Here is a 16,796-nt window from a genome sequence, read left to right as displayed (position 1 = left end):
CATGGCAGTTTATTTTAAACTTTCATACTTGATTTGAGTTAGTCATAAAAGAAGTTGAGGTCATATATCTCCTATATTAAATCCATTATTGTAAGAATAAAACTGAGTAATATTTGCTGCCATTCTTTGCAGGATGGTGTTATGATGAGACAACGTCTGATTACAACAGTGTCAGTACAGCTATAGCTTTTCAACGTGGATGGTTCTCGCATGTATGAAGTTAAAAAACACAACTAGGAAGTTAAGGAAAACTAGGAACTGGGTGAAGCGTTCTGGAACCTGATGTCCTGAGTTCTACTTCCTGAGTCAGGTGTTGTCAGATAAACTCTGGGGTCTTTGGTGGCTGGAGTTGGTACAGAGTCAAGATGTGGAAATATGAGTGGTCAGTTGTTGCTATTTCTATCTTAATCATCTTTCGATACAATAGGCCCACAATATATCGAAAAATATCCATATATACATGCTTAGGCATTGACAGATCAATTTGCACTATGTAACTTTCGAACTACAAGGTACATGATCCACGAGTCAATTAATCCAGGAATATTTTCCCTAAAAAAACGTTCATTCTGTTTCACTCTTGTTCCCCGCTGTGGGAAAATCTATAAATATGGATACAACTCAAGCCCCTAGAGGTGGGAAAATATAGCGAATGCCCATATTGTAGGTTTAACTCATGGAAAGTCAATGTAGACTGGTAAATATTGGTCAAAAGATCTAAACAGAGGATGAGTTTGCTGTGCTACCTGTATTTCTGCAGTGGAGGTAGACGGCCGAGGTTGAGAGGGGAGAGGAGAAGAGCAGAGGATGGATTCAGGATGACCAGCAGCATCCAGCACTGCCCACAATCTGGAGCAGCAGGACCGGCTGTGAAACATGGAGACAAGATGGTTTTAAAATATATCCACACAGATATGGACTTTTAAAGGATATTTCAAGAAATTAATTTGGTAATTCGACCATGTGTCGATTTTCACAGCAATGTCTAATTGTAAGTAAGGAAAATTGGCCATGAATAATTGAACTTATTTATTGGAGGGACAATATGCAATTGGGCTGAATTTTAAGAAAACAATATTTACTTTCATAAGTATTCATAAAAAAGTGTCAATAGAATATCATTTGAGTTTATCAAGAAAATCAATTCAACATGTTTTCAAGATGGGACACTATATGCTAATCTGAGGTATTAGTGCCAATTACTAGTTGTAATTTCTACCCTTAACATTACAATTCCTATAAATCTTCTGCACTGTTATCTTCAGATATAAGTGTAGGACAATGGTAAGAAATGTTTCACTGTTATATAAATTGTAACTAGATGCTGTTCATTTTAGAGGCAAGAGAGCCTATTGATTCATCACATATGTTTCATTGATTATTAATTGATTGTTCTATTACATTCTAAATGTACATTTGCTTATTTTTGACGACATGTAGCAATATTTTATACAGTGGTAGATTGTGAAAAGGTAAAACACCAGTGACTTAATTTCATATTGTCTCCCTAAATATATATATATACATATCTATATATATATATATATATATATATATATATAGTAGCGGGCCAGTGGGTGTGGGGTTTCCACGCCACCAAGTTAAACAATAAAACAAAACAACACAGAGCAGTTCAAATGGGTGATGGTTTATTTACCTAGTAAATCAAAACCACCAGGGTGGGAAAAGGGTCATCCACCTCTGCTAAGGTAACATCCGTATTCCTAATCAGTCCACTACATTCCGCCTATATCTTCCTCTTAGGCCGTAACGTGCTTCCAGGCGATCACACAGATCCTGCCTGTCATTTGCTAGCCCTAGCTTTCCCCTAGCTCTGGCTTGTGGTAGCCGACTCTTTCTTTAAAAGCAAGCACTCTAGCTTAATGGCCTTCAGGCCTGCCTCGTTAATTGGAGGAAGTCCATGTAAGGCTTGGGGGTGGAGCCAGCAGGTTGCCAAATGTCTCCTTTCAATCCCCAATCCCCTCACTCCTCCCTGGCGTCTGCCACAATATATATACAGATATATATATGATGCCTTTCCTGCTGGTGTTGGGGACTCTGCTGCTCCAGACTGTGGAAGGTGCTGGTGCTGGTCATCCTGTGTCCCTCCTCTGCTCTTCTTTCTCCCTCCTCTCATCCTTGGTCATCTACAATGGACATGCGCTACCTGTCAAGGACAGGTAGCGCATATATCTCTGTTAACAGTCATCTTCTGTATCTTGAGGACACCGTTGATACATATTGTCTTCCGTAGAAGCAGCAACTGTCTCCCTTTACTGGTTTTGTGGCCTTATAATGACTGTTTGTGTTTCTTTAATATGAAAACCTCCATGTTGTCAGGGAACACCCAGCAGTAGAGATGTAGCATCAATCAGGAACCAGGTAACGTATAGTTCATATGCTTAAGTACAGCTATTATGTAATGGTAGAGGACAGTATTGAGTACATTTACATGTTATGATGGAGCGGTTGTTATAAGACGCAGGAAGAGAAATTCATTCATCAGAGCTTCAGGTGGTTCTTTAAAAGTCAAGAGTAGCTGCTTTCTGTAGAGGTGCCTCATAAGGGTGTATCAAGGGAGACGCACTTTAACAGTGTTCAACGCCATTTCTATGGACAACATCACGTGTTAAGACCACCAGTGGTTTGTGTTTTTCAGCTACAGGATGTTGCCGTGGTTTCCTGTGTACTTCTCATCAGTTTATTTGAGTATGTTCTCAGGTTCAATGTTGTCGACTACATTTAAATACATCTCAATTATGTTTCATTTTATTTAGTAATGTATTTATTCAGTATGTTTGGCAATATTTTTATGATATGCAATATGTTAGAAAATGTTTTCTTTGGGCAGAGTTGTTGAAAAGAATGGAACACTTCTTATTATTCCGGTGAATTTGAAAGGTACCATCATATTATTTAGTAACCTTGAACACATTGCACATTAGTGCAGCATTGCATCATACTCATTTCTTCAAAGCAGACCTGATCTTATGAACACAAATACCAGCAACTACCAAAACACATTGATTGAATGTCTTCTTGGAATAAAAAGCTGAAAAAAGCTTTTCACTGTACTTTAATTGTGTGAAAGCATTTCTTTCTATTTAATTAAATTTAAGAATCCCTTGATGTAGGAAGGAACACAACGATCCTATGAGCGCCACACAACATGAGGTGGTGTCCTGTCTGTGTTGTATCACTGCATCTTTCCACTAGAGGTCAGGCTTTTCTTTACGAGGCCTGTTAAACTACCAAGTGAGTGGGATTTGCTATTAGAAGACGTTCAAAATCGACCCTACCCTGGGACTCTGGCATCGTTTACCCTGGAGGCAAAACTGGGCAAGAATCACATTGATCTGATCACCTCAAATCAGATTCAGGACTGATTTCTTGTCGGAACTCGGAACTCGGATCTGACGCCACGCCCACACTTCAAGCGTTTTATTATTTCGCTCGGTCGTTGGAGGAAAACATGGACGTCCCCCGGAAAGCTGTTGTCGCGGTAGCATTGGCAGACGATCAGGCGATCCAATATAAGTAGGCTATAGGCCATAGTCAAGTCAAGTCAGGTTTATTTATATAGCACATTTAAAACAACAGTAGTTGACAAAAGTGCTGTACATAAACACAATATATTTGTGTACATAGGCAGAGATACGGACGCCGTAAGGTATTGCAGTAATACGAGTGATTGAAATTACCATTTAAACCACCAAAGTGGTCCAAGCACAATGAAAACAGTTCATGCTTCAAGTCACAATGGGCGCAGTGCTTAATTTGTCAAGTGGGAGCTCCCGGAGCGCTGAGGACGAGTAGAAAAAAAGCGGCGGGGGGGGGCTCTGGTGGGCGCTTTCGAACAACCCACACTTATTTAGTCAACATCGCAAGAAATTAGCCTACTAAAGCCTCGTGAATGGGGATGTACCCAGAAAAAATAGTAAACATATGTTAGGTTGGAGAGACACACGTTACAAAGTTTACCGTTGTTTACTAACAGTTGAGGAATAGGCCTATGTCATGCACTCGCAGGTGCGTCATTGAGTCATTGTATTCTCAACACAACAAAATACACCAAGTCCTTGAAAATGGATCTCCGTCGCATCAAAAGATGAAAACAAATAGATAGGCTAACTCATAGATTATAGTAGGCCTAGTTAGAACAACAATCTGGCATGACAACTTGGCCACGTTAACAAATAGATACATATTATTAACCAGAACAATACCAGAATACCACAAAAACCATAATAATAAAGTTCACTACTTTCGCTAACTCCTCGCAGATTTATCACACATCACTCAACCGACTCGCGTCACTCCAAGTCCAACCTCTCTTGCTGCACATCTGAACAAAACACACACATGCACACAGTATTAGCCCCACACACACACACACACACACACACACACACACACACACACACACACACACACACACACACACACACACACACACACACACACACTCAAGATCCAGCTGTCGGAGCGCGCGTCAGAATTTCCGGAGCGCGCTCCCCCTTGCTCCCCCTCAAATTAAGCACCGGGCGCAGCCATTTTGAATTCTGTCTCGGAATTTCGCTCGGTCACCATGAGTTCAACCGAGATGGCGAGATCGCCGTCCGAGGAAAAGGGGCGTGTTTGTGCGTGTCGCTAGGCAACGTCCTCGGACCTCCGAGACGGATGGATATTAAAACGCACCATTAGTTTGAAAATATTGAAATTCATGCAAGTTTGATCCGAACACAATCAGTGAATAAATGAAAGACAGCAGTGATGGAGGTTCACGGTGGAGGCACAGTTAATAATGATATTTTTCTCCTTTTTCTGGGATTCGAGTGTTTTTCTCTTGAATAGCGCTATTCCTGCAGTGCAATTTCATCAAAACTTTGCAAAATGTTTAAACCACCTTATTTGTTTGCTATCTGATACTATGGAAGCTGTGTGTCTTCGGAAACTTTGAGGCTGTATTGAAGCTCTTCCGTCACAGAGTCAGACTCGGACCGATGGGTTGACCCAAAAGCCATTGACGTCCACGCCACACACGAATCCTATGTGATATTGTAGTTTGGCTTTTTGGTAGTTTGGCTTCATTAAAATAACACATTTCTAAAAACATTTTAAACCGCTTTCGAAATTTCAGTTGATAAAAAGAACCTCCACCGTTGTGAAAAGGTAGCCTACACACAGTATTAGCACTACTGCACATCAACTTATTGATCCCAAACTGCTGAATTCAGTGGCTTTCATGAGCACATCACCCCCATTCTGGCCTCGATGCACTGGCTCCCAGGTATTTTTAGGATTCAGTTTAACGTTGTATTATTTGTTTCTAAGGCACTTAATGGGCAGGACTCAACTATATCACCTACCTTGTACAGCGCCACTCAGACCAAAGGTCCCTTAGATCCCCAAACAAAGGGCTTCTGCATGTGCCGCGCTCATGGCTAAAACAGAGGGGTGATAGAGCCTTTGCAGTTGCTACTCCACGTCTGTGGAACTATCTCCCCCTGGTCATCAGTACCGCCCCCTCCTTTTTCAGCCTGCAAATCCAGGCTAAAACCCACCAGTACTCCCTGGCCTTCCTTGGGGATTCCTTTTCTTTATGTTTTATTTAATTACGACTATTGGTCCAATCTGTTTTTAGGGGTCCAAGCCAACAGGTTGGATCCCTATTGTTTTTGTAAGGATTTTTATTATACTTCCCATCTAGAAGTGGTACCACAGCCCAAACCGTAAATGGTGCACACGCGCCAATTGCATCACTAGATCCAGGTCCGTGAACACTACGCAGACGACAAAATCCAGACATGCCGGCCACTAGGTGGCGCTATACCAAGGAATACGCGTTTTGGGCTATAACTCCCACACCGAACCTCCCACAGTCCAAAACGTTATACCCACAGATTCACTGGAGTCTGATGCATCTTTTGGCCTAGGCCACGCCCATTTGCGTCTATGAAAATCTTTCGCTAAATAGCGAAAACCGCAAAACAGTTTTTACTCCTTCCACATTTCTTGACCAATCGACACCAAACTTTGCACACGACATCTTCAGACGCACACGCAAAGAATGCATGAAACACTTTTTTGATGCGACCTTTGACGACGAAACGGTAGCGTTTTGAATATTGGTTTATGAGCTAAATTAGACGTGGAAAATCAAAAATCCAAAGAAATCCAAAATTAGACATCGGAACGAGTCCAAATTTTACACACATGTTGGTGCCAACCTTAATGTCGTTCGATAAAAAATTCGGAACATTTCGCCATTAGGGGGCGCAATAAACGAGGAAATTGTATATCTTCTACAAAATTTCGCCGTGAAAACGCTACACTGACTTCTCGCTACTCCTACCACGGTCAAATCCTTTGTATCCACAGGTTCAGGGTAGCGTTTTGAACACATGCTTCGCGTTGTGCCGGCGAAACGCACATTTCTTGTCGCGTTGTGCCGGCGAAATGCACACTTCTTGGACCCCTGCATAACTGCTTGCAGTTCTAGTTTGTATTCTTTTTAGTTATCCACTGTACAGCACTTAACACTTGGTCGGTTATGCTGTGTGTAAATGTGCTTTATCAATTAAATGTACTTACTATTTACTTACTTCATGTATACGTCTGTGCGTTCTGCGTGTGACGTCTATGTTATTGTTCTTGCGCATGCAGGTCAGCTCGGATGTTGACTAATGCCAATAATACCTAAAAATTCAATGAACTAAAAATAAATTTTACAAAAAGATTGTTTTGCTATGTTCCAACAGAAGTTCTGTATGAGATCACAATGCTTTATCTCAGACTGTATTGACTCACCAACTAGCACAGTCAAAAGTCCTATCTCTTTATTTCTATTAAATCAATCAATGTTTATATTTATTGTCTCTCGTCTCAAGCCGATTGGTTAAGAATGGCTCAATGACCAACAAAGAAGAATACAGGCCAAAACACTGAAGCTTGGTTTGGATGGTTTTCTGTCTCATCCTATGCTTTGAAGCTGTGATCAGACAGAATCACACTGGAAGAAACGATCTTGTGTTTGTTGTTGCCTGATACTCGTTTACCCAGAAACCCCTAAATTAAACTCCAATTGAAGACAGATGCGTTTTTTGCATACAGTCCAAACTGCAATGCTAGCTATCACACACACGCACACACACACGCACACACACACACACACACACACACACACACGGACGCACTCACGCACGCACGCACACAACGGCACATGCAGATAACCCATAAACAACAGACAAATGTAAAGTTCATACATACAATATATTGAACAGAAAGGGAGGGATGAGAAAGAGGTCCAGGGTTTAGTGCAATGGTATTATGAAGCGTACTGACTCACGCTTCATGGGTTTAACCGTTTCACAGAATTCGTAGGAATACACACACAGTCTAGCTAGTTAGTTTCACTCTCTGTAGAACACATGGCGAACAAGTAGTACCCAGCTGCAGCCCTGGGGCCCAGCACTCTGGTGTGGCAGGTCAGGTTTTTTCTATGTGTGTCCATCAATGCACTAATCGCTGAATAGAGACTATTGATTAGCTATACATTGAGCTGTGTGATGGAGAAGCTGTTTGATGTAACGGTATACATTGGAGAAGATCTATCTAGATAGATAGATCTTCATAGATTTATCTATATAGTGTGTATATATATATTTATATATATAGATGGCCAAAATGGCCATATTGTAGGGGCTTGATTCCATCTTGGGCCGCCTAAGAACATATGAAAAAACAGTATTGGAAGACAGTTTGGATAAAAGATTAAATTATACTATACTAATACTATAGCTTCAGCTATAGGATTAGTATATAGTATAATCTAATGATGTATTTATTTATTTATACTTATGAATTCATATAGACTATCAATATAAAGAAATACATCTTTCAGGTAAGCCTATAGAGGCTAACTCTGCAGTCACATATGTAGAACTGCCTGTGCTTTTATCCACTGGAAGTCTTTCTGCACTTCATTTGATTGCGTTGTCTCTTTTATTCTAAATCAGTCTGTGTTTCGGTTCGTACCAGAGACCCTGGCGTCTCTCAGGAAACCAGACCTTTAACACCTTTTACATGAAATGATATAAATAACCTGTTCTATTAAGAAGTGTTTTCAGTAGTTGCACTGTCCAAATGTCACGTTCTGTCTGTCTCTCACACGCAGGATGAAAACTACAGCCATGTGTTTTATTCTGTGTTGGAAACTCCACAAATTTTTTTTTTTTTTTTTTTAAATATTATTGAGTGGAAACTAAGACAATATTTATGCATTATTGGTGGTTTGGAAAGACCTGAATGTTTTTACATTTCCCCCAATTATAGTTGAAAAAAAAGAAGCATTTATTAAAGCAGAAGATCTCGTTGATATTCTGACAATCAAACCTTGCCTGATAAGCAGAGTGTAATAACCTCAACAGTTTCCATATAGCCAGCCAATCGCAAGGCTTCTTTTTCTACGTGTGTGTGGGTGTTTGTGTGTGTTAGTCTGTGTCTGTATGTGTATGTGTAGTTTCTAATGTCTTACTCCGCAACGGATCATCACAATGAGCTGGATGTATATCTTTCTACCCATCGCCTGGGGTAAAATATGAACATTTTAATTTCTACTTAGCAGTAGGCCAGTTGCATAATAGGCCTATTGCCTTGTTTAAAAGAAACGTAAATTGATTCATGTTCATTGATTCAGCTCCATTTTATCCATGCGTCTTTCTTCATTCTGAATCATAATCTATGTTTTTAATTCAAGGTGCTGTTGTGTCCTCTTACACCGTAGTGGAGCTGTACGTGAGACCAGGAGAAACCGTTACTGTACCTTGTGACTGTAAACTCTCATCTGGTGAAACTATTATTTGGTACAGGAATTGTTCTCATGAAAATCAGCCCCCACTTATTCTGACATGGCAGGAATTAGAGGAGAATAAGGACTCCAAATTATCCAATCTAAATGGGATGTGGAACCATTCTTCAAAAACATACACTTTACTGATTACGAACATATCTGATTCTCACCTTGGTCTCTACTATTGTCGAACTGAAAAAAAGTATGTGACAGAGCAAGACCAGAATCATACAAAGTATGAACACAGATATGGAAATGTAACCACAAGGATTTCATTTGGTAAGTTGACTCTGCATAGATTTTTATTCCAATGTCAACTTGAAGGAAATTCCCTCATGCTTCAACATTTTTTTCTCTTGAAATTAATAAGGAACTACGGCGCCAACGAAGTGACATAAAGACAAAAAAGAAAAAAGATGTACTGGGGACAAACACTGACTATATTTTTGCTAGATCTTGACTTTATTTTGCGAGGCCTTGAGTTTGTTTTGTGAGATCTTGACTTTGGTTTGCGAGATCTTGTGTTTGTTTTACAAGCTCTTTTTTAAGTCACTTCGGTGGCACCGTTAGGAACTGTTATCATAAGTAGGGACAATATGCAACTGTTCTGCATGTCAAGCAAAGAACATTTACTTTTAAAATAAAGTTTCCAAAGAATACCATTTATTTTTTTATTTCATTAAATCAATTCAACATGTTTTCAAGACGGGCCGATATGATAATCTGAGATGTAACTAGAGTTACAAATTCTACCCTAATCATTACAATTCCTTCTCACTTTTATCTTCAGATATAAGTGTAGGTCCTACTCTGAGGGACATTGGTAAGAAATGATTTTTTTTTTTGTGACGGATATCAATTGTTAGAACAGGCCGATATGCTAATCTGAGATGTTTCTTCCACTAACTAGAGTTACAAATTCTACCCTAGCCATTACAATTCCTTCTCACTTTTATCTTCAGATACAAGTGGAGGTCCTACTCAGAAGGACATTGGTAAGACATTCTTTCTTGTTGTGACGGATATCAATTGTTAGAACAGGTATATCGTGGCAAGAGAGCATATATTCATTGAATATGCATATATTTTTATTTATTTATTGTTCTTTTACTATATATATATATATATATATATATATATATATATATATATATATATATATATATATATATATATATATATACATATACGATGCCTTTGCTGCAGGTTTTGGGGACTCTGCTGCTCCAGACTGTGGACAGTGCTGGATGCTGCTGGTCACACTGTGCCCGTCCTCTGCTCTCCTCTCTTTGGTCCTCTACCTCCTCTGCAGTCACATGGGTAGAACTTCACGTGCCTTTATTCACTGGAAGTCTTTCTGCACTTCATTTGATTGCGTTGTCTCCTTTATTCTAACTCGGTCTCTGTTTCAGTTTGTGCCAGAAAACCCCCTGGCGTCTCTCAGGAAAACAGACCTTTATTACCGCAACATGAGGTATCTGATGGTTGCATAGTTCACCTCTTACATTAATTGATATAAACACCCTGTTTTATTAAGAAGTGTGCTCAGTAGTTGTACTGTCCTAATGTCACGTTTTGTTTGTCCCTCACACACAGGATGAAAACTATAGCCGTGTATTTTATGCTGTGATGAAAACTCCACAAAAATAAGGATCTCACAGCTTCTTCGTTTGCAGTACGTGTGGGCTTTGAGAGGCGGATTGGTTAGAGTTCCTTCCTCCACAACACACGCAGCCCAACGCACACACATAGACTCACTCACAACAACAAACAAACACACAGTCGTACACACAAACACACATGAATTGAAATTCCCTTGTGTTTGAAGGTATTTTGATGCCTTGAAATTAGTACAACTTGGATTGATTTACAATATGTTACACAGAAAACATTGAAATATGCATTTGTATATTGTTTTATACCCAAAAGTAACCTGTCTATTATATGTTTTCATTAAATGTATAAACAAATCAATAAAATCCAAAGATGTTGCATGGCAGTTTATTTTAAACTTTCATACTTGATTTGAGTCAGTCATAAAAGAAGTTGAGGTCATATATCTCCTATATTAAATCCATTATTGTAAGAATAAAACTGAGTAATATTTGCTGCCATTCTTTGCAGGATGGTGTTATGATGAGACAACGTCTGATTACAACAGTGTCAGTACAGCTATAGCTTTTCACCGTGGATGGTTCTCGCATGTATGAAGTTAAAAACACAACTAGGAAGTTAAGGAAAACTAGGAACTGGGTGAAGCGTTCTGGAAGCTGATGTCCTGAGTTCTACTTCCTGAGTCAGGTGTTGTCGGATAAACTCTGGGGTCTTTGGTGGCTGGAGTTGGTACAGAGTCAAGATGTGGAAAAATGAGTGGTCAGTTGTTGCTATTTCTATCTTAATCATCTTTCGATACAATAGGCCCACAATATATCGAAAAATATCCATATATACATACTTAGGCATTGACAGATCAATTTGCACTATGTAACTTTCGAACTACAAGGTACATGATCCACGAGTCAATTAATCCAGGAATATTTTCCCTAAAAAAACGTTCATTCTGTTTCACTCTTGTTCCCCGCTGTGGGAAAATCTATAAATATGGATACAACTCAAGCCCCTAGAGGTGGGAAAATATAGCGAATGCCCATATTGTAGGTTTAACTCATGGAAAGTCAATGTAGACTGGTAAATATTGGTCAAAAGATCTAAACAGAGGATGAGTTTGCTGTGATACCTGTATTTCTGCAGTGGAGGTAGACGACCGAGGTTGAGAGGAGGGAGAGGAGAAGAGCAGAGGATGGATTCAGGATGACCAGCAGCATCCAGCACTGCCCACAGTCTGGAGCAGCAGGACCGGCTGTGAAACATGGAGACAAGATGGTTTTAAAATATATCCACACAGATATGGACTTTTAAAGGATATTTCAAGAAATTAATTTGGTAATTCGACCATGTGTCGATTTTCACAGCAATGTCTAATTGTAAGTAAGGAAAATTGGCCATGAATAATTGAACTCTTATTTATTGGAGGGACAATATGCAATTGGGCTGAATTTTAAGAAAACAATATTTACTTTCATAAGTATTCATAAAAAAGTGTCAATAGAATATCATTTGAGTTTATCAAGAAAATCAATTCAACATGTTTTCAAGATGGGACACTATATGCTAATCTGAGGTATTAGTGCCAATTACTAGTTGTAATTTCTACCCTTAACATTACAATTCCTATAAATCTTCTGCACTGTTATCTTCAGATATAAGTGTAGGACAATGGTAAGAAATGTTTCACTGTTATATAAATTGTAACTAGATGCTGTTCATTTTAGAGGCAAGAGAGCCTATTGATTCATCACATATGTTTCATTGATTATTAATTGATTGTTCTATTACATTCTAAATGTACATTTGCTTATTTTTGACGACATGTAGCAATATTTTATACAGTGGTAGATTGTGAAAAGGTAAAACACCAGTGACTTAATTTCATATTGTCTCCCTAAATATATATATATATATATATATATATATATATATATATATATATATATATATATATATATATATATATAGTAGCGGGCCAGTGGGTGTGGGGTTTCCACGCCACCAAGTTAGACAATAAAACAAAACAACACAGAGCAGTTCAAATGGGTGATGGTTTATTTACCTAGTAAATCAAAACCACAGGGTGGGAAAAGGGTCATCCACCTCTGCTAAGGTAACATCCGTATTCCTAATCAGTCCACTACATTCCGCCTATATCTTCCTCTTAGGCCGTAACGTGCTTCCAGGCGATCACACAGATCCTGCCTGTCATTTGCTAGCCCTAGCTTTCCCCTAGCTCTGGCTTGTGGTAGCCTACTCTTTCTTTAAAAGCAGGCACTCTAGCTTAATGGCCTTCAGGCTTGCCTCGTTAATTGGAGGAAGTCCATGTAAGGCTTGGGGGTGGAGCCAGCAGGTTGCCAAATGTCTCCTTTCAATCCCCAATCCCCTCACTCCTCCCTGGCGTCTGCCACAATATATATACAGATATATATATATGATATATATATGATGCCTTTCCTGCTGGTGTTGGGGACTCTGCTGCTCCAGACTGTGGAAGGTGCTGGTCATCCTGTGTCCCTCCTCTGCTCTTCTTTCTCCCTCCTCTCATCCTTGGTCATCTACAATGGACATGCGCTACCTGTCAATGACAGGTAGCGCATATATCTCTGTTAACAGTCATCTTCTGTATCTTGAGAACACCGTTGATACATATTGTCTTCCGTAGAAGCAGCAACTGTCTCCCTTTACTGGTTTTGTGGCCTTATAATGACTGTTTGTGTTTCTTTAATATGAAAACCTCCATGTTGTCAGGGAACACCCAGCAGTAGAGATGTAGCATCAATCAGGAACCAGGTATCGTATAGTTCATATGCTTAAGTACAGCTATTATGTAATGGTAGAGGACAGTATTGAGTACATTTACTTGTTATGATGGAGCGGTTGTTATAAGACGCAGGAAGAGAAATTCATTCATCAGAGCTTCAGGTGGTTCTTTAAAAGTCAAGAGTAGCTGCTTTCTGTAGAGGTGCCTCATAAGGTTGTATCAAGGGAGACACACTTTAACAGTGTTCAACGCCATTTCTATGGACAACATCACGTGTTAAGACCACCAGTGGTTTGTGTTTTTCAGCTACAGGATGTTGCCGTGGTTTCCTGTGTACTTCTCATCAGTTTATTTGAGTATGTTCTCAGGTTCAATGTTGTCGACTACATTTAAATACATCTCAATTATGTTTCATTTTATTTAGTAATGTCTTTATTCAGTATGTTTGGCAATATTTTTATGATATGCAATATGTTAGAAAATGTTTTCTTTGGGCAGAGTTGTTGAAAAGAATGGAACACTTCTTATTATTCCGGTGAATTTGAAAGGTACCATCATATTATTTAGTAACCTTGAACACATTGCACATTAGTGCAGCAATGCATCATACTCATTTCTTCAAAGCAGACCTGATCTTATGAACACAAATACCAGCAACTACCAAAACACATTGATTGAATGTCTTCTTGGAATAAAAAGCTGAAAAAAGCTTTTCACTGTACTTTAATTGTGTGAAAGCATTTTTTTCTATTTAATTAAATGTAAGAATCCCTTGATGTAGGAAGGAACACAACGATCCTATGAGCGCCACACAACATGAGGTGGTGTCCTGTCTGTGTTGTATCACTGCATCTTTCCACTAGAGGTCAGGCTTTTCTTTACGAGGCCTGTTAAACTACCAAGTGAGTGGGATTTGCTATTAGAAGACGTTCAAAATCGACCCTACCCTGGGACTCTGGCATCGTTTACCCTGGAGGCAAAACTGGGCAAGAATCACATTGATCTGATCACCTCAAATCAGATTCAGGACTGATTTCTTGTAACATGACCGAGTATTCTCTGAGAACCGACTCGGAACTCGGATCTGACGCCACGCCCACACTTCAAGCGTTTTATTATTTCGCTCGGTCGTTGGAAGAAAACATGGACGTCCCCCGGAAAGCTGTTGTCGCGGTAGCATTGGCAGACGATCAGGCGATCCAATATAAGTAGGCTATAGGCCATAGTCAAGTCAAGTTTATTTATATAGCACATTTAAAACAACAGTAGTTGACAAAAGTGCTGTACACAAACACAATATATTTGTGTACATAGACGGACGCCGTAAGGTATTGCAGTAATACGAGTGATTGAAATTACCATTTAAACCACCAAAGTGGTCCAAGCACAATGAAAACAGTTCATGCTTCAAGTCACAATGGGCGCAGTGCTTAATTTGTCAAGTGGGAGCTCCCGGAGCGCTGAGGACGAGTAGAAAAAAAGCGGCGGGGGGGGGCTCTGGTGGGCGCTTTCGAACAACCCACACTTATTTAGTCAACATCGCAAGAAATTAGCCTACTAAAGCCTCGTGAATGGGGATGTACCCAGAAAAAATAGTAAACATATGTTAGGTTGGAGAGACACACGTTATAAAGTTTACCGTTGTTTACTAACAGTTGAGGAATAGGCCTATGTCATGCACTCGCAGGTGCGTCATTGAGTCATTGTATTCTCAACACAACAAAATACACCAAGTCCTTGAAAATGGATCTCCGTCGCATCAAAAGATGAAAACAAATAGATAGGCTAACTCATAGATTATAGTAGGCCTAGGCCTAGTTAGAACAACAATCTGGCATGACAACTTGGCCACGTTAACAAATAGATACATATTATTAACCAGAACAATACCAGAATACCACAAAAACCATAATAATAATAATAATAATTCACTACTTTCGCTAACTCCTCGCAGATTTATCACATATCTCTCAACCGACTCGCGTCACTCCAAGTCCAACCTCTCTTGCTGCACATCTGAACAAAACACACACATGCACACAGTATTAGCCCCTCACACACACACACACACACACACACACACACACACACACACACACACACACACACACACACACACACACACACTCAAGATCCAGCTGGCGGAGCGCGCGTCAGAGCTTCCGGAGAGCGCGTCAGAATTTCCGGAGCGTGCGTCAGAATTTCCGGAGCGCGCTCCCCCTTGCTCCCCCTCAAATTAAGCACCGGGCGCAGCCATCTTGAATTCTGTCTCGGAATTTCGCTCGGTCACCATGAGTTCAACCGAGATGGCGAGATCGCCGTCCGAGGAAAAGGGGCGTGTTTGTGCGTGTCGCTAGGCAACGTCCTCGGACCTCCGAGACGGATGGATATTAAAACGCACCATTAGTTTGAACATATTGAAATTCATGCAAGTTTGATCCGAACACAATCAGTGAATAAATGAAAGACAGCAGTGATGGAGGTTCACGGTGGAGGCACAGTTAATAATGATATTTTTCTCCTTTTTCTGGGATTCGTCACCCACAATAGCGTCTGAGTGTTTTTCTCTTGAATAGCGCTATTCCTGCAGTGCAATTTCATCAAAACTTTGCAAAATGTTTAAACCACCTTATTTGTTTGCTATCTGATACTATGGAAGCTGTGTGTCTTCGGAAACTTTGAGGCTGTATTGAAGCTCTTCCGTCACAGAGTCAGACTCGGACCGATGGGTTGACCCAAAAGCCATTGACGTCCACGCCACACACGAATCCTATGTGATATTGTAGTTTGGCTTTTTGGTAGTTTGGCTTCATTAAAATAACACATTTCTAAAAACATTTTAAACCGCTTTCGAAATTTCAGTTGATAAAAAGAACCTCCACCGTTGTGAAAAGGTAGCCTACACACAGTATTAGTACTACTGCACATCAACTTATTAATTCAGTGGCTTTCATGAGCACATCACCCCCATTCTGGCCTCGATGCACTGGCTCCCAGGTATTTTTAGGATTCAGTTTAACGTTGTATTATTTGTTTCTAAGGCACTTAATGGGCAGGACTCAACTATATCACCTACCTTGTACAGCGCCACTCAGACCAAAGGTCCCTTAGATCCCCAAACAAAGGGCTTCTGCATGTGCCGCGCTCATGGCTAAAACAGAGGGGTGATAGAGCCTTTGCAGTTGCTACTCCACGTCTGTGGAACTATCTCCCCCTGGTCATCAGTACCGCCCCCTCCTTTTTCAGCCTGCAAATCCAGGCTAAAACCCACCAGTACTCCCTGGCCTTCCTTGGGGATTCCTTTTCTTTATGTTTTATTTAATTACGACTATTGGTCCAATCTGTTTTTTGTATTCTTTTTAGTTATCCACTGTACAGCACTTAACACTTGGTCGGTTATGCTGTGTGTAAATGTGCTTTATCAATTAAATGTACTTACTATTTACTTACTTCATGTATACGTCTGTGCGTTCTGCGTGTGACGTCTATAAAATTCAATAAACTAAAAATAAATTTTACAAAAAGACTGTTTTGCTATGTTCCAACAGAAGTTCTGTATGAGATCACAATGCT

General features: G+C 39.9%; 1 protein-coding gene and 1 long non-coding RNA gene across 2 annotated transcripts; one reads left to right on the top strand and one right to left on the bottom strand.

The window, feature by feature from the left end:
• The first annotated feature begins 8,324 nt into the window (after window positions 1–8,324).
• LOC115540971 (uncharacterized) lies at window positions 8,325–10,843 on the top strand. The gene is made up of 7 exons (XM_030352666.1): window positions 8,325–8,592; window positions 8,759–9,130; window positions 9,642–9,674; window positions 9,814–9,846; window positions 10,058–10,171; window positions 10,264–10,325; window positions 10,448–10,843. Exons 1-7 carry the CDS (start codon window positions 8,556–8,558, stop codon window positions 10,499–10,501), a joined length of 705 nt encoding a protein of 234 aa, XP_030208526.1. The 5' UTR covers window positions 8,325–8,555; the 3' UTR covers window positions 10,502–10,843.
• Window positions 10,837–11,814, bottom strand: LOC115540972 (uncharacterized). The gene is made up of 2 exons (XR_003976243.1): window positions 11,589–11,814; window positions 10,837–11,185 (listed from the first exon to the last, which is right to left on the bottom strand). It is a non-coding gene; the product is annotated as an uncharacterized LOC115540972 (long non-coding RNA).
• Window positions 11,815–16,796: the final 4,982 nt, after the last annotated feature.

Source organism: Gadus morhua, chromosome 3, assembly GCF_902167405.1.
Source record: "Gadus morhua chromosome 3, gadMor3.0, whole genome shotgun sequence".
Classification (NCBI taxonomy): domain Eukaryota; kingdom Metazoa; phylum Chordata; class Actinopteri; order Gadiformes; family Gadidae; genus Gadus; species Gadus morhua.
The sequence above is the reverse complement of the archived record's forward strand: the minus strand, read 5'-3'. Positions and strand labels throughout refer to the sequence as shown.

Bases quoted from the DNA above. Each gene is read 5' to 3' on its own strand.
- LOC115540971 (XM_030352666.1), top strand. From the start codon at position 8,556: ATGAGCTGGATGTATATCTTTCTACCCATCGCCTGGG. The intron at 9,847-10,057 runs GTAAGACATTCT...CCTTTGCTGCAG, and splicing joins TCCTACTCAGAAGGACATTG to GTTTTGGGGACTCTGCTGCT. The intron at 10,172-10,263 runs GTAGAACTTCAC...TCTCTGTTTCAG, and splicing joins CCTCCTCTGCAGTCACATGG to TTTGTGCCAGAAAACCCCCT.